Source organism: Lepidochelys kempii, chromosome 4, assembly GCF_965140285.1.
Source record: "Lepidochelys kempii isolate rLepKem1 chromosome 4, rLepKem1.hap1, whole genome shotgun sequence".
Lineage (NCBI taxonomy): Eukaryota > Metazoa > Chordata > Testudines > Cheloniidae > Lepidochelys > Lepidochelys kempii.
In genome coordinates this window covers 74,096,536-74,118,173 of record NC_136383.1, presented here as the reverse complement: position 1 = coordinate 74,118,173, position 21,638 = coordinate 74,096,536, and the positions used below count along the sequence as shown (strand labels likewise).

The following is a 21,638-nucleotide window of genomic DNA, read 5'->3' as shown; positions in this document are numbered from 1 at the left end:
GATCTCACCAGTCTTGAAAAATATTTCAGGTAAGTGATCACAAAAATGTAATAGCTTATGGTATGAATTTCTAGAGCTATGTGAATGACTACTTTCATTAATCTATTTTCTGAAGCAATTTTAGAATCAAAGCTACAATATTTGATGAGTATAAAAACTGATCAAGGTTCATCTATTTATATTGCTTATTTGTCTCTCCTCCCCAATCCTATTCACATCTATTAAAATAATAAAGTTGAAAACAAGTGATAAATTTTACTTTAAAATAAAATCTAATTTACTTTACCAGAAAAGTGAAAGCCTTTTATTATGTCATCTATTCCAATGGGACCAGCATTCACTATATTAAAATTGACATTATCAGATTGGACATTCTGCTAGGAAGTGTGAGTGAAATTACAGGTCTCAGTAACAAAAATACCAGAGTCAACCACATTAATGGAGATTGGGTTTTATGGCCCAGTCCTGCAAATTGTTACTGCCACATGTAGCCTCATTTATTTCAAAGGGACTCTTCACGGGAATAAATACACACCAAGAGTAACTGTTTGCAGGACTGTAGTCCTACAAAGGTTTATGAATGTGCTTAATTTTATGCTCAAATAATTCCACTGAAACATAAAGACAAAACAATTCCTCTACCACTCTTTTTGTGTATGTGTATAAGGGACAGTCATGTTCTAGTCCTAAATTGTTATAAATATTGGTAATCACTTCTGGTTTCCTTTAAAGGATAAGTTAAGATCACTTTTTTTTAAGACTAGAAAAGCCCTGCTTTTGGGGCACAATCTTGCAGCCCTTGACCAGCTCTATTACTGACATTGTTAAAACTCAAAATTTCCATTCCATGCAAAATGCTAACATTTCAAAATTTCATTTTGTCAGAAATCTGAACAAAAAGTCAAACTTTTGAGATTCCCCTCAAAATGAAATTTCTGACCAATTTTGTTTCAGAAATATCTAAACAATCTTATCAAAGTGCTTCATTTTGATAAGGTTGAAGTACTTCATTTAATTAAGGTTGAAGAGCTTTGTTTCAATTTTTATAATATATATGTCACAATTACAGGGTTCATGCTCGTGTCTTTACTTTCCTAGAAACCTGCCATTCTCCCATTTTTAGAACAGGTGCTAAGATACAGCAGCTGGTGTACCAACCAGGCTCATCCCAACAAGGCAGACTGCATTTAGATACCTGCAGTTCTTCCCATTGGGAGCTTGTGACCAGTGGTGAATCACAAGACAACCTTCTTAAAACAAAATATTGTTTAATTGTAACAGCACAAACAAAGCATGACATAAAAGAAAAGCTTTTGAACACAACAAAAGGCCTACACACAAGTTTATCTTATTTGGAGTCTAACCATCCTCTCAATAGGTCTAACTTGCCCAAAAACGTCAGCCTTTAGAGTCTGGGTTCCCATTCTTTGACCCTGTTTATCCAGTCTTACTGTTCTGTGCCTAGTTATACCAGTTTGGGGATCTCAGCATAATCTTGGATGTGGCTCTTCAAAACAGAAGGCTCTTGAGTTGTGTCTTAAGTGTTTGCTAGGAAATGCATAGCAGGAGCCACCCTCCTTTCTGGGTGCATTTCCTGACAACCCTCTGATAAGTTATCTCAGTATATGCATACAGTAAACATCCTTTCAACAATCAGACAAATAGATATAATATATAACAGTAACAAATTATTACAGGCAGCTCAAAACCCATCATAATAAGACGTACTACAATAGTTGAACCAATAAAGTGGAAGCAAAGTGCCTTGACTTTATCAAAACAAAATGCTTTGATAATTTATCATTAAAAACTTCAACAAAATTGATGATGGACTAGATTCAGCACTGGGTTCTGCCAGTGTAACTCAGGAGCCAAAGATTCCCTAATAGTGGAAATTCCATTCACAACCTCTCCTGGCTTCCAGTCAGCAGAAAGTCATCCTATATCTGATACCACTGATGCACTAGTCTATCCCAAGTCACTTTTCAAAAATTAACATTATAGTAATGAATGCTGATTATGGGCTAGCTTGTGGAGTTACCGTGAGTTCTGAGTAAGGTGCAGCGTATAGTTCTGCTGACTCAGGTGCACAGCACAAACCAAATTGTGACTTTGAGTCACGGTTTGGTCCCTGGATCCCCCTTGCTCCAAAAGTCTCCCTTTGTGTCCAATAAGTTGTGCCAGCCCTTTACATGGCACAGGTTATTTCTTTCTTTGTACCGGCTAAGCTGTATTGGTGGTATATTGGGGAGGCAGCCAAGGTTCTCATCCACGTGTGCAGAAAGGGGATAGCAGCCCCATGGCAGCTTCTGTCTCCTTCATGCTGTGACATGCAATGTGGATAGCCTACACAAAGAGAGTGGGGTGGTGCTTTACATCCACTTACTTCTATGTGCAGGTGCATAGTATGAACCACTGATTGACCCTCTGAATGTGTACAGATGATATAGACTAATCCAGGGGTAGGCAAACTACAGCCTGGGGGCTGAATCCGGCCCTCCAGACATTTTAATCTGGCCCTCAAGTTCCCACCGGGCAGCAGGATCCAGGGCTTGCCCCACTCTGGCATGCCTGCCGGGGAGCAGGGTCGGGGGCTTGCCCCACTCCACGCGGCCCCGGAAGTAGCATCATGTCCCCCCTCCAGCTCCTACATGTAGGGGAAGCCAGGAGTCGCCGCTCACTGCCCTCCCCAAAGTGCTGCCCCCGCAGCTCCCATTGACCGGGAACTGTGGCCAATGGGAGCTGCAGGGACGGTGCCTGTGGATGGGGCAGCATGCAGAATCAGCTGGCCGCGCCTCCACTTAGGAGCCAGAGGCGGGGACATGCCGCTGCCTCTGGGAACTGCTTGAGGTAAGGGCTGCCCAGAGCCTGCATCCCTGACCCCCTCCCATAACCTAACCCCTTCCCCAGCCCTGATCCCCCTCCTGCCCTCTGAACCTCTCCATCCCAGCCCGGAGCAACCTCCTGCACCCCCAACCCCTCATCCCCAGCCCTACTCAAGAGCCCGCACCTCCAGCCGGAGCCCTCAACCTCCCTGTACCCCAAACCCCTGCCCCAGCCCAGAGCTTGCACTCCCAGCCAGAGCCCACACCCCATCACACACCCCAACACCCAATTTCGTGAGCATTCATGGCCCGCCATACAATTTCCATACCCAGATGTGGCCCTCGGGCCAAAAAGTTTGCCCTCCCCTGGAATAATGAAACAACCAAGAGAGGAATTGAAATATATCATTCCAACTCAGACTTTTCCACTATATTTAAATATTCTTAGAACATTTGTTTAATGTAATTAGTTACATTTAATAATTTGCCTATAATCGAATTTCTTCTTCTTTTGTTTTGTGCTCCCTTCATTTGCAATATTCTCTTTAGATGCTTGAAATTAAAACTTCTTTTCCTATTGTGCCACTGTATATGGAAAACTTTACTTTTTTTTTCTTTGCTTCAGTACATAGTTTATATTATTCACTTTCTTCTTGTCATCCGCTTCAGTCTAGTTTTTGGATTATGGTTAGATAGTTAATTTGTGTTTTTCCTCTGCTGACCGGCTGTCTTTGCAGCATCAAAGCAAAAATATTGTAGGGTCAATGTATAAACAGTGGTCTTTATTTTTTGTTTAATTTCTTTGCAACAGATGGTAGATTTACAAAGTCAAAGGGGATCCAAATAATGTTCCTGATCATAACAATTTAATGCAGGCCAAATTACCACTCTGCCCCCCCACCCCAAAAAAAAAAAGTTTTGTTTTGTTTTTAACCAAGGAAAACTAGACACTACTTCAGGATGGCAAATACCCTGCTGTCTGTGTCTACCACATTCTATCTACATTCAAATTATCTTTTAATTGTACCTACTTTAAACTAATGAAGAAGCTTTTTATAAAGTGTTTGGGTAAGATGCCAATTTTTGACATCACAAATACTAAAGCTTTTCTAGCTTTTTGTTTCTTAATGGAATCTTCAGAGTCAGAAGTAAAAAGTTGAGGTATCAATGGTATAGTCATGTGATTTGTTATTCAGTCCAGTGTGCTTCTGAAGAACACAATAGAGATGTTTTTTTTAATAAGACTTTTAGCAAGTAGACTCAATCTTGGGCATTTGTATCAAAAAAGAATCAGAGAGTAACATTTTTTACTGGAATATCCATAGACACTCAGGTTTTTAATAAGTCTTTACATTTCCAATCTCAATTATCATTTGTGAAAGACCATGTCTAGAATTATTTAAAGCAACTGTTTTGTTAATAAATTCAGTGTTATAATTGGACCATTAACTTATTCTCTAGCTTTTTATGAGATTTTTTTCTATTAGTGAATAATGTTTATAGTTGAAATATTTGTTAGAATAGGCAATGTCACAAGGTAGGTGGTCTTCTAATTAATATTATAGTTCAGATCTGTAAACTGTACAAGGATTGTTTAACAGTTCAGAATTCATGCCCTATTATGTTCAGACATTTGTTTAGGAATAAAGTTCAACGTTTGCCTTGAAACACAATTGCTGTCATTTCATGGTCTATGGAAATTATTTTTTTTTCAAGAACTGCTTTAAATGTATAATTAGTTGAAGTAATTTCTGTGACCTCTTACTAAATATTTAGACTGTAGCTTACTTCTGTTTGCGCAGAATTTTATAACTAGTAATTCTTAAACAGTTGCCAAAAAAGAAGGTTTCTTAGCAATACGAGTGACATTATAAACAGTAATAAGAGATGAGATGTGTTTAAATATTAACTTCCATCATAAAAACATCCGAGTTGTCAAAAATGCAACAACTGAGTTGAGTATAAAACTAAATGTTGTCTAAAACCAGGATTGAATTTTTCTTATGATAAACCTGTTTGAGTTTTTACTTTCAAGTCTCAACCAAATTTCCTTTAGTTGCAGAATCATGTAAACAGTTATACAGTACATAGGGTTATCATGTTGTTTAAAGTAGAATATTTCAATGTAGTTTTTCAGATTAAGCTAAAAGTCCTAATTTTGGTTTATAGTTTTTGACCAAAGAGACATATTTCAGGAATAATTTTTTTCAGAATATGCAACTACTAATTAACTATTATTATGTAACGTGGCTGGCAAGGGGCCGACGGCCGGAACCCTTGGCCGGCAGCGGGCTGAGCGGGGCTGGAGGCTGGGACCCCAGTTGGCAGGAGCCGGCGGAACCCGACCAGCACCAGGGTCCCAGCCATTGGCCCCACTCAGCCTGCTGCTGGCCTGGGATACCAGCTGCCGGCTCCGCTCACCTCGCTGCTGGTCTGGGGTTCCAGCCACCTGGCCCCCTGCCAGCCAGGTCCCGACCGCCGGCCCACCCAGCCCGCTGCCGGCCTGGGGTTCCGTTCACCCAGGCAGGCAGTGGGCTGAGTGGGGCCGGCAGCCGAGACCCCGGCTGGCAGCAGCATGCCAGTAAAAATCTGCTCACATGCCACCGGTTGCCAACCCCTGTTCTACAGTTTCAACTTTGGAGAGATACCAGCTAAACTGTGGGTAGTGCTCCATCATAATCCATCTTTTGATGGATGGTCAGAACTCTTATCTTTAACCCTACTAATTACAGTCTGGTATATCTTTACATAGTATGTCGTCTGTCCTGAAACTATGTCCAAGAGTGAGCTGGCATGCAGATTGAAATAATGGAATTATCTCTTAGTTTAGAGATTGCAAACACTTGAGTTCACTATTGAGAACGTTGATGGGAGAATGTGAAGCTTCTTGCATTGTGGTCGCCTTTATTGCAGCTGGCCAAATGATAATAGGTGACTCCAGTTTTCAGCATATTAATGGTTCACTTCATGAGTATAGCTATTCACAACATTCATTTGTCTCAATATTTGTTTGCTTTTAGTGGTGGAACAGTTGGCAGTTGCTAATAGAAATAATAATAATATCAAGGGAATAAATTAAAAATACTTTTTTTATATATTTAACACCATTATAAATGCTGGAGGCAAAGCAGGGTTTGGGGTGGAGGCTGACAGCTTGGGTCCCCCCCATGTAATAACCTCATGATCCCCTCAGGGGTTCCAACCCCCAGTTTGAGAACCCCTGCTCTAAAAGGTACTTAGTTTACACCTAGCAGGACTATGTTAGGACTGCATTAACACAAACTAGGTATCTTTTAGAGCACACCAGCAGGGTCTACCCAGGTTGGTGAGAGTACAGCATGTTAGTTAGCATGCTACACCATGTAGACAAACTCTTAATTTCCAAGAGAATAAGATCTTATAAGCAAACCTCTTAATCAAACTCCAGTTTTTACTCCTGTAAGTCTTCTTCCTCAGAAGTTTCTGATTCATTTTAGTAAATAATTGCTTATCTGGATCTGAGTACCAAAAATGCAGGTTTTACTTTTATAACATATATTCAGCTCTGCAGGCTACATAATTGCCATATAACAATCCAACATCCTGGATGTCTCATTATCAGGGTTCAGTCCAGGGTACAGCATAAAGAGAACCCTAGAGATTGCACTATAAAAGATAACCTCATATCCTTCTTTGAGTAGTGGCCCATATGCTCCACTGTAGGTGTGTCTGCATTGCTGCGCCTCTGATCGGAGATTTTAGATAGCAGTGTCCGGTAGGCCAATGTATGTGCTCTCCCTGTCTCGTGCTTTGCCTCAAGGCTATCCAGTGCTGCTAGGGTGAACCACCCTTGGCTTGAGACAGAGCGATCAGCAGTTCAATTCAAATTTCAGTTTACATTGTATTTTTGTAGTTGACAGTAGAGTTTCCATTCTTTATAGTCTCTAAGTAGAGTTTCCATTTGTTCTCTTTTCCCATTTTCTTTTTCTTAAAAAAAACAAACATCTTTCTCTTATACTTTTGTTTTTCTCCCTGTCATTGTTGACACATTTTTTTGTGCCCTTCACTGGGGACCACTCTCTATCATGGGGTATGCCTGGCTCCCTGGGTTCAAACATTGCCTCTCCTGCCTCAATTAGCGACTGACACTCGTACTGTATTCAGTGCCTCGGAGAGGCTCACCATACACAGAAGTACACCTTCTGCCAAAAGGCCAGGACAAGGAAGAGCTGCGAGCTAAAACTTAAACTGCTAATGATGGATAGTTCCCTCAGACTGGCCTGTGATCTTCTCTTGGGTCTCCTCCTGAACAACAGTCACCCCAAAGATATCTCTCTGGGTACTGACTTGCCGCCAGCAGCAGCAAACCCTAGTGGTACCGAGCATCACTGTGATATTGCAGGAGTTTTGTTTTTCCAGAAACCTACTGGTAACAGAGATACCAGAATCTCCACTATTTGGTACCAATGCTCCAATTCCAAGTACATCCTAATTCCCAGGGTCACATTTGTCACTGGGACATTCACCACCAGCTTCCCTGTCAGTCCCATTCTTCTCCAGTGAAGAGGCAGATAGTGAGGAGGATGACATCGTCTCCTTAGCCTCACACCACAGCCCATCTAAGCAACACTTTTGGAGTTTCAACCTACCTGGTTTGAACACCTGTAGGTGTCACTGCCCATGCCGTTTCCTCCGCCCCGTGGCCATACTGGGATCCCTGGACAGCTTACAGGCATCTTCCATCTAGGCCCTCCAGTGTCTCCTAGAGAGAGAGAGAGAGAGAGCAAAGCAGTCTCCCTCGGCCTCTCTCTCTAGAGCCCCAGAACTGCAGGAGCAAACTTTTGAGGAGGAGGAGCCTAGATTAGAAAGGGATGTTACCCCACCAACAAATATCTCCTCATCTTCACCATCAGAATGTGGATGATTTAAAACTCTTCCAAGACCTCACCAGATTCCCCTCGAGGAGGAAAGAGTCACATCACAAACTATTAGACATCCTGCATATAGCCTCCTCATCACAAATCGCCCTTCCTGTCAACAAGGCGATTTTTGATCCCACCAACGTTATTTGGCAAACACCAGACTCCATAAGACCTACTTGCAAGAGGCCGATAAAAAATATTACATGCTGTCCAAGGAGGTAGACCTTTTCTTTTTTGTACTCCTCACTGAATTCTATAGTTGTGGATGCTGTGAATGCTCATGGAAGACAGTACCACATTAAATAGTGCTAAAGGAACTGGCGGCTGTGATTGCAGAGCCATTGGCCATTATCTTTGAAAACTCGTGGCGAACAGGGGAAGTCCTGGATGACTGGAAAAAGGCTAATGTAGTGCCAATCTTTAAAAAGGGGAAGAAGGAGGATCCTGGGAACTACAGGCCAGTCAGCCTCACCTCAGTCCCCGGAAAAATCATGGAGCAGGTCCTCAAGGAATCAATCCTGAAGCACTTACATGAGAGGAAAGTGATCAGGAACAGTCAGCATGGATTAAACAAGGGAAGGTCATGCCTGACTAATCTAATCGCCTTCTATGATGAGATTACTGGTTCTGTGGATGAAGGGAAAGCAGTGGATGTATTGCATCTTCACTTTAGCAAAGCTTTTGACACGGTCTCCCACAGTATTCTTGTCAGCAAGTTAAAGAAGTATGGGCTGGATGAATGCACTATAAGGTGGGTAGAAAGTTGGCGAGATTGTCGGGCTCAACGGGTGGTGATCAATGGCTCCATGTCTAGTTGGCAGCCGGTGTCAAGTGGAGTGCCCCAAGGGTCGGTCCTGGGGCCGGTTTTGTTCAATATCTTCATAAACGATCTGGAGGATGGTGTAGATTGCACTCTCAGCAAATTTGCGGATGATACTAAACTGGGAGGAGTGGTAGATACGCTGGAGGGCAGGGATAGGATACAGAGGGACCTAGACAAATTGGAGGATTGGGCCAAAAGAAATCTGATGAGGTTCAATAAGGATAAGTGCAGGGTCCTGCACTTAGGACGGAAGAACCCAATGCACAGCTACAGACTAGGGACCGAATGGCTAGGCAGCAGTTCTGTGGAAAAGGACCTAGGGGTGACAGTGGATGAGAAGCTGGATATGAGCCAGCAGTGTGCCCTTGTTGCCAAGAAGGCCAATGGCATTTTGGGATGTATAAGTAGGGGCATAGCGAGCAGATCGAGGGACGTGATCGTTCCCCTCTATTCGACATTGGTGAGGCCTCATCTGGAGTACTGTGTCCAGTTTTGGGCCCCACACTACAAGAAGGATGTGGATAAATTGGAGAGAGTCCAGTGAAGGGCAACAAAAATGATTAGGGGTCTGGAACACATGACTTATGAGGAGAGGCTGAGGGAACTGAGATTGTTTAGTCAGCAGAAGAGAAGAATGAGGGGGGATTTGATAGCTGCTTTCAACTACCTGAGAGGTAGTTCCAGAGAGGATGGTTCTAGACTATTCTCAGTGGTGGAAGAGGACAGGACAAGGAGTAATGGTCTCAAGTTGCAGTGGGGGAGGTTTAGGTTGGATATTAGGAAAAACTTTTTCACTGGGAGGGTGGTGAAACACTGGAATGTGTTGCCTAGGGAGGTGGTGGAATCTCCTTCCTTAGAAGTTTTTAAGGTCAGGCTTGACAAAGCCCTGGCTGGGATGATTTAATTGGGTATGGGTCCTGCTTTTGAGCAGGGGGTTGGACTAGATGACCTCCTGAGGTCTCTTCCAACCCTGATATTCTATGATTCTATGATTAAATCTACCCCTTACAACAAAGACTGGAAGAGACTTGATCTATTTGGGAGAAAAGCATACTCTTCTGCAACTTTACAATTTCAGATTGCAAACCATCAGGCTCTAATGGCAAAGTACGACCACATGATTTATGGCAAACTTAGTGCTTTTATTGAACACCTACCAGACAAACAAAAAGAACAATTTCCAGCCATCTTTAATGGGGACCAGCCGGTACCATGCACAGCACTGCAGACTACTCTAGATACCGCAGACACAGCAGCCTGCTCAGTGTCAATGACGGCGGTAATGAGAAAAGCCGCCTGGTTACTCCTCTCAGGACTACTAAAGGAAGTACAGACAACAGTAGAAGATCTCCCATTTGAGGGCTCCAAGCTCTTCACCAACAAGACTGATGCCTCATTTCACACGCTCAAAGACTTGAGCCACGCTCCGCTCATTAGGGATCTACACACCGGTGCAGAAAAGAAAATTTTAGTACACAATCGTCCTATAGATCCTGACTGGCCCAGTTCCCTCCACCCCAAAAGTACTATGATCCTCAACGCATGAGACCAAGAATCCAAGAAAGAAGGCCATCAGCCCCCCAAACTTCAGCATTACAGCCCATGTCCTGCAAACACCAGTTTTGACACATTAGTTGAAGCCCTGAGCAATCACTCCCATCAACAATTGCTGCTATATACAACTTACACATCCTTTTGAACGCCGCCTTGCTTTGTTCAGATAGAACTGGGAAAATATAACTTCAGACAAATGGGTCTTGGAGATCATTTCCACTCCTGTCCACTTCATCTCCCTTCTTCCCTGTCCCTCTCCAGGGACCTTTCTAACAAAAGTTTGCTACACCAGGACATAGATCACTTGCTGTGCTTAGGGGCTACTCAAAGGAAAAGGCTTTTATTCCAGATATTTTATGATTCCCAAGAAAAAAGGAGGTTGGAGACCCATTTTATATCTAAGAGCACTAAACAAATACGTGAAGGCACAAAAATTCAAGATGGTTACACTAGCAGCAGTTATTCCATCTCTAGACCAGGGAGACTGGTTCTCAACCCTTGACCTCCAAGATACCTATTTCTACATATCAATTCAACTATCCCACGGAAGATTCCTCTGATTCACCTTTGGCCAAGGCCACTACCAATACAGAATGCTTGCATTTGGCCTATTGTCTGCACCCAGAGTATTTTCCAGCTCATCTACGCAAATTGGGAATCATAATCTACGCATATTTGGACGATTGCCTTCTCAGCGCTTGTTCATTTGACGACAACCAATGAGCAACTCGAAAGATTATGGACATATTCGCGCAGCTTGGTTTACAACTCAATACCCAAAAATCAACCTTGACACCAGTGCAACACTTGGAGTTTATAGGGGCTTATCTTTACGCGGTGGAGGCCAGAGCATTCCTCCCACTACACAGATATAACACCCTGACCACCCTAATAGACACAGGTAAGGCCAGCCCACAAATGTCAACCAGAAATTGCCTTCAGCTTCTCGGGCACATGGCAGCGGGCACATTCATGATATCTCATGTGAGACTACACATGCGATGCCTACAAGCATGCCTCAGATTAGTATACGTGCCAAACAAGGACAGATGAAACGAGCCACTGTCGATGCCTTCCATAGTCAAAGACTCCCTAGAATGGTGGAAAGGATCCAAGCAGTGTCTGAAGGGATCCCATCTATGCACCTCCACCAGTATTGATACTGACAAGACACAGCTCTAATAGGCTGGGGAGCTCACCTGAACAACCACAAGGTTCAGGGCAAATGGTCCCCTATGGAGTCCACACTCCATAACAACCTTTTGGAATTCAGAGCAGTCAGGAATGCTTGTGCATTTTTTCTACCAGTACTCAAGGGCACGCATACGAAAAATTGTGACAGACAACATAGCGTGCATGTTTTACATAAATTGACATGGGGGCGGGGGGCAGTCACCCTCCCTCTGCACAGAAGCAGTAAAACTATGGAATTGGCACATTCACCACAAAGTTCTCATGTCAGCCGCTTATCTTTCAGGATTACAGAATTATCATGGCAGACAGTCTACCACAATTATGAATGGGAAATGGACCCGACATATTCAGTTGCTGAGGGACTCCAACAATAGAATTGTTTGCTACTCACCTGAACAAGAAATGCTCCTGTTATTGCTCCAGAGCCTGAATGGGGAAACAGTCACTAGGAGACTCTTTCCTTTTTCAATGTATCAGAGAGCTTCTGTATGCCCTTCCTCCATTCCCTCTTGTATCAAAGGTCTTACTAAAAATAAAGAGGGAAAAAGCAAAAGTTATACTCATAGTTCTCACCTGGCCAAGAAAAATGTGGTACCCCTAACACAACTTTCAAGAAACCAACACTATTTCCTCTTCAACCAATTCCTCACCTCCTGTCCCAGAATGCTGGACAGACCCTTCATCCCTATTTATAGGCTCTCTGGCTTAAGGCTTGGCTCCTCTATGGTTCCAATGCATAGAGAATTTCTGCTCTGAGGTCAAAGAAGTGCTATTACACAGCAGAAAATAAATGTCTTAGTCACACTTAAGTGCAAACTTGGCAAAGATTCCAAATCTGTTGTAATTCCAAACAAATTAACCCAGCATCTTCCACCCTTCCCCTAATTCTAGACTACATACTAGATCTTAAGGGACTATCTCTTAGCTCACTAAAAGTACACCTTGCAGCCATAACGATCTTCAACGAGCAGACAGATGGATATTCAGTATTCGCCCATCCAGCAACAAAGAGATTCCTCAAGGGCATGGGAAACCTCTTCCCACAAACCAGATGCTCCATGCCAACATAGGACCTTAATTTAGTTCTCAGGAGCCTAACAAGGCCATCTTTCAGACCCACGGCTATGTACTCGCTTACATATCTATCCATGAAGACAACATATCTAGTGGCCATCACCTCCTCACGGAAAATAGGTGAAATAGCTGCACTAATGGCACACCCCCCTTCACAATTTTCTTTAAAGACAAAGTCACACTGAGGCCACGCCCAAAGTTCCTCCCCATAGTGGCCTTGTCCTTCCATATGAACCAACTCCTTCACTTTACACCTTCTTCCTAAAGTCTCACCATGACAACAGGGAGGCAATATTACATAGGCTTGATGTTAGAAGAGCTTTGTCCTGTCCAAATAAAATGCCAAAGGACTTTAGGCCTTGTCTACACCACAAAATTAGGTCGAATTTATAGAAGTCGGTTTTGTAGAAAGCGTTTTTATACAGTCGATTGTGTGTGTCCCCACACAAATGCTCTAAGTGCATGTAGTCGGCGGAGTGTGTCCACAGCACCGAGGCAACCATCAACTTCCGGAGTGTTGCACGGTGGGTAGCTATCCCACAGTTCCCGCAGTCTCTGCCACTCATTTGAATTCTGGGTAGAAATCCCAGTGCCTGATGGGGCTAAAACATTGTCGCGGGTGGTTCTGGGTACATATTGTCAGGCCCCCCTTCCCTCCCTCCCTCCCTCCGTGAAAGCAAGGGCAGACAATTGTTTTGCGCCTTTTTTCTTGAGTTACCTGTGCAGACGCCATACCATGGCAAGCATGGAGCCTGCTCAGCTACCGTCACTGTATGTCTCCTGGGTGCTGGCAGATGCAGTATTTCATTGGTACACAGCAGCAGTTTATTGCCTTTTGGCAGCAGACAGTGCAGTATGACTGGTAGCCGTCATCGACGTAGTCCTGGGTGCTCTTTTAACTGACCTCAATGAGGTTAGGGGCACCTGGGCAAACATGGGAGTGACTCAGCCAGGTCATTTCCCTTTTAAGTTTCGTCTCATGGCGATTCAGTCCTACCGGCAGTGCACTGTCTTTTAATCAGCAGCCAGCAGAAGACAATGGCCAGCAGTCATACTGCACCGTCTTCTGCCGAGCACCCAGGAGATGACGATGACTAGAGGTCCTATTGCACAGTCTGCTGCTAGCAAGATGTATAAAGATAGATGAAGTGGATCAAAACAAGAAATAGACCAGATTTGTTTTGTATTCATTTTCTCCTCCCTCCCTCCGTGAAATCAATGGCCTGCTAAACCCAGTTTTGAGTTCCATCCTTGAGGTTTTGAGTTCTATCCTTGAGGGGGCCATTCTGTTTCTCGCAGAGCCACCCCCTTTGTTGATTTTAATTCCCTGTAAGCCAACCCTGAAAGCCATATTGTCAGTCGCCTCTCCTTCCGCCAGAGCAACGGCAAACAATCATTTCACACCCTTTTCCCTGGATTGCCCGAGCAAGAGCAGACGCCGTAGCACAGCAAGCATGGAGCCCGTTCAGCTCACCACAGCAGTTATGACCATTGTAAATACCTCACGCATTATCGTGCAGTGTACGCAGAACCAGCACCTGAAAAACCAGGCGAGGAGGCGACGGCAGCGCAGTGATGAGGACATGAACACACTTTTCTCTAAAACCGCGTTCCCCCACAATTTGGAGATCATGGTGTTAATGGGGCAGGCTCATGCCGTGGAATGCCGATTCTGGGCCTGGGAAACAAGCACAGAGTGGTGGGACTGCACAGTGTTGCAGGTCTGGGATGATTCCCAGTGGCTCTGAAACTTTCGCATGCGTAAGGGCACTTTCATGGAACTTTGTGACTTGCTTTCCCCTGCCCTGAAGAGCAAGAATACCAAGATGAGAGCAGCCCTCACAGTTCACAAGCGAGTGGCAGTAGCCCTGTGGAAGTCTGCAATGCCAGACAGCTACCGGTCAGTCGGTAATCAATTTGGAATGGGCAAATCTACTGTGGGGGTTGCTGTGATGCAAGTAGCCAACGCAATCATTGAGCTGCTGCTATCAAAGGTAGTGACTCTGGGAAATGTGCAGGTTACAGTGGATGTCTTCGCTGCAATGGGATTCCCTAACTGTGGTGGGGCTATAGACGGAAAGCATATCCCTATCTTGGGACCAGACCACCAGGGCAGCCAGTACATAAACCGCAAGGGGTAATTTTCAATGGTGCTGCAAGCACTGGTGGATCACAAGGGACGTTTCACCAACATCAACATGGGATGGCCGGGAAAGGTTCATGACACTTGGGTCTTCGGGAACTCTGGTCTGTTTAAATGACTGCAGGAAGGGATTTACCTCCCAGACCAGAAAATAACTTTGGGGATGTTGAAATGCCTATAGTTATCCTTGGGGACCCAGCCCTACCCCTTAATGCCCTGGCTCATGAAGCCGTACACAGGCACCCTGGACAGTAGTCAGGAGCTGTTCAACTATAGGCTGAGCAAGTGCAGAATGGTGGTAGGGTGTGCATTTGAACATTTAAAGGGTTGCTGGCGCAGTTTACTGACTTGCTTAGACCTCAGCGAAACCAATATTCCCATTGTTATTGCTGCTTGCTGCGTGCTCCACAATCTCTGTGAGAGTAAGGGGGAGATGTTTATGGCGGCGTGGGAGGTTGATGCAAATCGCCTGGCCGCTGAATATGCACAGCCAGACACCAGGGCAGTTAGAAGAGCACAGCAGGAAGCGGTGCGCATCAGAGAAGCTTTGAAATCCAGTTTCATGACTGGCCAGGGTTCTGTGTGACACTTCTGTTTGTTTCTCCTTGATGAAAACCCACCCCCTTGGTTGACTCTAATTCCCTGTAAGCCACCCGCCCTCCCGCCTTCGATCACAGCTTGCTTGCAAAGGAAATAAAGTCACTATCATTTAAAAAACATGTATTCTTTATTAATTGATTATAAAAATAGGGAAATAACTCACAAGGTAGCCCGGGTGGGGCATGGGAGGAGGGTAGGAGGGAAGGAAAAGGCCACTTCAAAACTTGTTGAATGCTAGCCTTCTGTTGCTTGGGCTGTCCACTGGGGTGGAGTGGTTGGGTGCCTGGAGCCTCCCACCCCGCGTTCTTGGGCGTCTGGGTGAGGAGGCTATGGAACTTGGGGAGGAGGGAGGGCGGTTAAGCAGGGGCTGCAGTGGCAGTCTGTGATCCTGCTGGCGTTCATGAACCTCCACCAGACACCGGAGCATGTCCCTTTGATCCCGCAATAGCCCCAGCATTGCCATGCTTCCTCTGATCTTCCTGCCGCCACCTTTCCTCATGTTCATCTGCCACTGTCCTGTACTCTGCTATTGTGTCCCTCCACACAGCTTTGTCAGTGCTGGATGACTGCATGAGCTCAGAGAACACGTCATCGCGCGTGCGTTTTTTTTCGCCGCCTTATCTGAGGTAGCCTTTGGGATGGAGGAGGGAGGCTTGAAACATTTGCAGCTGCTGGAGGAAAAAAAGGAATGAAGTATTTTAAAAGATACATTTTACAGAACAATGGCTATACTCTTTTACGGTGAACAACACTATTCACATTACATAGCCCATGTGATTTTGGTACAAGGTCGCATTTTGCATCTTATATTGAGTGCCTGCGGCTTTGGTGTTAGAGATCACACACTCAGTGCCGAGCAACAGAATTCAGCTTGCAGGTGGCCGTGGTAAGCCATAGTCTTTCAGCTTCTGCAACCTTCATAACGGCAGCCTCCTCCTTTCCCATACTAAGCAAAGTCCGTTGATCTGGCCATTTAGTGCTGCAGTTTTCCTGTTAACGTGCAGCAGCAGAAACCAAACTAACCCCCTCCCCCATCCAATTCTCTGGGATGATCGCTTTTCCCCTCCCCCCAACGCCTGGCTGGTATCAGGGAAGATCCCTGCTAGCCAAACATGAACAGCTCAGCGCCAATGGCCCCCCGTCCCACCGCGTGGCTAACTGCAGGGAGGATTTCTTTTCAGCCACAGGCAAACAGCCCAGTAGGAACGGGCACCTCTGAATGTCCCCTTAATCAAATTCTCCTATTTCAACCAGGTTACCATGAATTATATCACTCTCCTGAGGATACAGAGAGATAAAGAATGGATGTTGCTTGAATGCCAGCAAACATTGGGACCATACGCTGCCAGGCTTTGTCATGCAATGATACCAGATTACTTGCTACTAGCATGGCATGGTAAAGTGTCCTACCATGGAGAATGGAATAAGGTTGCTCTTCCCAGAAACCTTCTGCAAAGGCTTTTAGAGTACCTCCAGGACAGCTTCATGGAGATGTGCCTGGAGGATTTCCGCTCCATCCCCAATCACGTTAACAGACTTTTCCAGTAGCAGTACTGGCCACGAATGCATCCCAAGTCCTCAGGGCTACTCAATCATTAAAAAACGCTTGCTTTTATAACATGTATTATATTTAAAAAGGTACACTCACCAGAGGTCCCTTCTCTGGCTTCTTTGGGTTGGGAGGGTATTTCAGTCAGGGTGATAAAAAGATCCTGTCTATCGGGGAGAACGGTGTGCTGTGTGCTCTCCCCAACCTCGTCTCCTCCTCATCTTCCTCATCTGCAAAATCCTCAGCCATGGCGGAGAATACCCCATCATCAGAGTCCACGGACAGGGGTGGGGTAGTGGTGGCGGCCCCCCGTAGAATTGCCTGCAGCTCAGCGTAGAAATGGCATGTCTGGGGCTCTGTCCTGGAGCGTCTGTTTGATTCTTTGGTTTTCTGGTACGCTTGTCTGAGCACCTTAAGTTTCATGCAGCACTGTGTTGCATCCCTGCTGTAGCCTCTGTCCCTCATGGCCTCTGAGATTTTTTGAAATATTTTGGCATTTCGTCTTTTGGAACGTAGTTCTGATAGCACGGATCCCTCTCCCCATACAGCGATCAGATCCAGTACCTCCCGTTCGGTCCATGCTCGAGCTCTTTTTCGATTCTGGGACTGCATGGTCACCTGTGCTGATGAACTCGCCTGGCCAAACAGGAAATGAGATTCAAAAGTTCCCGGGGCTTTTCCTGTTCACCTGGCCGGTGCATCCGAGTTCAAAGTGCTGTCCAGAGTGGTCACAATGGTGCACTGTGGGATAGCTCCCAGAGGCCAATACCTTCGAATTGCGTCCACACTAATCCTAATTCAAAACGGCGATGTCTATTTCAGCACTAATCCCTTCATTGGGGAGGAGTACAGAAATCGGTTTTAAGAGCCCTTTATGTCGAAAAAATGGCTTCGTTGTGTAGACGGCTGCAGGGTTAATTTGGATTTAATGCTGCTAAATCCAACGTAAACTCGTAGTGTAGACCAGGCCTTAAGAAATCTCCTAAACTGTTCTTATCCTTTATAGACTCAAGGGCTCTGCAGTATCAGTTCACAGACTCTCAAAATGGGTCTCAACTGTATTAACTATTGTTATCATGCCCGTAATCTGCAACCTCCATCCGGAGTCCGCACATATTCCATGAGATCCGTTTCCACCTATGTGTCATTCATTAGAAATGTCCTCATCTCAGAATTATGCAGGGCAGCAACTTGGGCGTTTACTCATACCTTCACAGAACACGATGCACTTACACAACACTCAGCTTCCGATGCCATCTTCATCTGCACAGTGTTAATGTCATTACTAGACTCGACTTTGAAGCCCCAGTCCTCCATCGGGATACTGCTGTGGAGTCACCTCTAGCGGAGCAACTATAGGGACACTACTCGAAGGAGAAGAGAGAGTTACTCACCTTGTGCAGTAATAATGGTTTTTCGAGATGTGTCCCCCTATGGGTGCTCCACAACCCGCCCTCTTCCCTCTATTTTGGAGTTCTCAATATGGGGCTCTGCAGTAGAGAAGGAACTGAGTGATTTGCCCGTTCAGCTTTAGATAGCCTCGAGGCAAGGCATGAGACCGGGAGAGTGCATGTGCAGGCCGAACAGATGCTGCTATCTAAAATCTTCGATCAGAGGCGTAGGGACACAGACACACCTTTTGTGGAGCACCCATGGGGGATGAAACTCGAAGAACCATCGTTACTGCAAAAAGTGAGTAACTCCCTCCATCCTCCTAGAGCTCTCCGCAGCTTTTGACGTAGTGGACCACAAGACACTGTTAGCCACCTATGTGGCATAGCAGGAGTAGATAGCACAGCACTACAGTGATTCCCATCTTTCCTGTCTAGCAGAACTCCGAGAATGGTGATGGATAACTGCTCTTCCTTTCCAATGGGCAGACCTGCAAGATCCCAGAGAGATCCCCCCTATCTCCCATTATTTTCTACATCTACTTTAAACCATTTGGAGAGGTAGTGAAATACCATGGATTCAGCTGGCAAGAATATGGTAATGACACTTATCTGTGTGTATCATTCTCCACTGATGCAATTATGTTCACTATTAAGATGTCAAAATGAGATCAACTTTTGAATGCAGAGCAGCTGACTTAAACTCAACATGGAGAAGGCCAAAGTGTTGCTTTGAAGAACTAACTGGGTCACTTTTCCCCATCTTCTATTGAAGGCATATAGCTCCCATCCGTCAAGGTGGTGTAAAGCCTTGGGGTCCTGTTTTGACTCATAACTAAGCTTACATATGGATGTCACTGGGCATCCAAAAATGTCTTCTTTCACCTCCAGCTTGCTAGGAAACTTTGCCGCTTTCTCCTAAACAAGTCCTCAGGCACTTATGACCAGGCACTTATGACCTCCAGATGTGATTACTATAATTCACTGTATCTGAATGTGAAAATAATGCATAGATCCAGCTGATACAGAACATGGCTGCCCCCTTCTCCATGGTTTAAGCTGCCGTGAGCAGTTAAAGTCCATGCTCTGGTCTCTGCACTGATTCCCAGTTAATTTCTGATACTAGTTTAAGGGCTTGGTCCTAATCATCAAATCAATTAATAAATCAAGCCCTATTTACACTAAAGAATTAATTTTGTTCTGTGAACATCCCTGATAGTTGCATTGCTTTAGAACAATGCAGATCACAAAGACCAGACAAAAGTGCCTGAGGGCTGGGACAAAACAGCCGCAGTCTAAGGGGTGAATATGGGAGGAACTTCCAGACAGGTGAAACAAATCCAGAGACTGACCATCTTTAGGAAATGCTGCAGAACCTACCTTTTTAATGAAGGCTTTCCAGCATGCCCAGTATGACACTCACAACACTGATATTCCTTCTACCTCCATCCCCAAATAGACTTGGTCAACCAAACAGAAACTAACAGTAACAAAAAATTACCCCAAGCAGAGTTTTACACTGAAAAGGGAGAAGAGACAGAAATTCTGTGAAGTCCACTAGGGACTTCATTGCTGCTAATCGATTTTACTTGAGAGATGCTCAGATACTGCACTAATGGAGAGATGATATAACACCCGGAAATTTTAGCCTCCAGCTCTCCCCTGTGAGAATGTATGGTTTAGCTAACATCTAGGAAAATTAAAATTTTGTTTCCTTGAAATGTTAGGTCTCCTTTTTTCCCGTAGCTGTAACTAAGAGTCTCTCTGTCTCTTTAATCTAAAATTGTAGCAATACTGTAATTGTATTTTCTTGTGTAGCAGACCATTTGGCAGGACTACTATAGAATTTAGCTACTTCAGTTCATCTGTGCTTCCAAATCAATATGGAAGGAATTTGCTTCAGGACTTTTCTTTTTTGTAAGAATTCCAAGGGTTTAGGTATTTTCCACACACAGATTTGGTTTCCCATCTTTTTTTATAAGCCTGTCACACACTGTGCAGTGTTTTACAAGAGTGGATTCAATTCTTCCACTCACTGTTTGCTCACATCGTTCACATTATCCAGTCACCCTTCTATCTTGGTAACATATTCATCAAGATAATTTAGTCTTATAAATAAAATATCAAGTTTGTCTCCCGTAAAAGACTTTTTGTGAGTCCATCTGTATTGGTGAATAACTAATGATTCTCAGAGTTCTCAGATAGAACTTTTCTTGTTTACTGAAGTAGGGGAGGAAAAAGATGGCTGCTGCAATGAGTCCTACATAGAGAAAAACTGAAATACATAGGTTTCAAAGTGATTCACAAAGGAGGGGGGAAACGGAAGTACTGAGAAGTTAAGTTGCTTGCCCAAGATTACTTAACACACCTGCATGTGGGATATGTACATACTTCTCTGTCAAAGTTATTTGATCCAAACATTCACCCTTAAGGCACTGTTGGATAATTAGAATAACATGAAGCAACAGAAAGCTATAACTTCAGACAATATCTAAATTAAAATTTTATAGGTGATAAAATGATTTATTGGTAAATATTGACAGAAAGCATTACTGTCAATAATAGGTTAATAAACAAAAGAAGCTTACAGTGTCATTTTCAAAGCCATATTTTAAATATTATTTGAATAAATCTAGTTATGGTAAAATCTCAACCTACAATGTTGCATACAGGAGTACAAATTCAGTTCTCATTTAGTCAGTCTTAACTGCACAGTAAATTTAGGTCAGATTTACACTGATGTAAATTGGAGTAGAATTTGTCTCAGGGTCAGAAACTGGGGGTCAGTGTTCTGAGAAGAACTGAGATCTGTCTGGATTCAAGCACTGTGACAACACTTCTTCATTTTGTTAATGCTTCTTTATATCACTTATATAGCTATATTTAAAACAGATTCTGGTTTTGGTGATTGATAATTTTCTATCCTCAGAATTAGACTACATCTAGACTGTGATGAAAACAGCACCTTATGAGAAAATAATACATAACTATAAAATAATCCAGATATCTTTTAAGGGCATTTGGATGCTATTATTGATTACATTCACAGACTATAGTAACTCTTCAGTAGAGCTGGCTGAAAATTTTCTAGTGGAACAGTTTGCTTTCAGGAATTGCCAATTTGAAATATTTAATGGGAACATATCTATTTTGTCAAAAATTTTGATGGGAAATTATTGAAATGTTTTGTTTTGATAAGGTCAAAACATTTTGTTTTGATTTTATCATTTTGACTTGTGGGGTGTGTGTGTATGACAAAATTATTAAATTTAAACAAAACATTTTGACCTTATTGAAACAAAATGTTCAGTTCATTTCAATGTTGCCAAAACAAAATATTTCAGAACTTTCATTTTGCAGTAAATTTAAAAATTTCTAATATTTGTTCTTATTAGGGGCAAAAGAAATTTCAAAATATCAGAATTTCCTGTGGAAGGGAAATTCTGTTTCCCAACCAGCTGTATTCTTCAGATACTTAATTATGTAGAATAGGTAAACCATGCAGATAAATTAAATAACTGAGGATAGGAATAGTTTCATGCAGGATTATCAACTGTCTCTTTTTTTTTTAAACTAAAGGATTT

At 43.8% G+C, this 21,638-nt stretch overlaps 1 protein-coding gene across 8 annotated transcripts in view; it reads left to right on the top strand.

Annotated features, from left to right (window-relative positions):
• The window catches only part of VEGFC (vascular endothelial growth factor C), a 179,695-nt gene that overhangs the window by 76,350 nt on the left and 81,707 nt on the right, over window positions 1-21,638 (top strand). The window contains exon 1 of one of the 8 annotated variants that reach the window (XM_073341690.2): window positions 17,657-18,652. The exons of the other annotated variants lie outside the window; for them this stretch is intronic. Coding sequence (XP_073197791.1) covers window positions 18,629-18,652 — 24 coding nt within the window. The 5' untranslated portion in view covers window positions 17,657-18,628. Of the gene's footprint in view, window positions 1-17,656; window positions 18,653-21,638 lie in introns of those variants that run through there. 8 annotated transcript variants of the gene reach the window in all.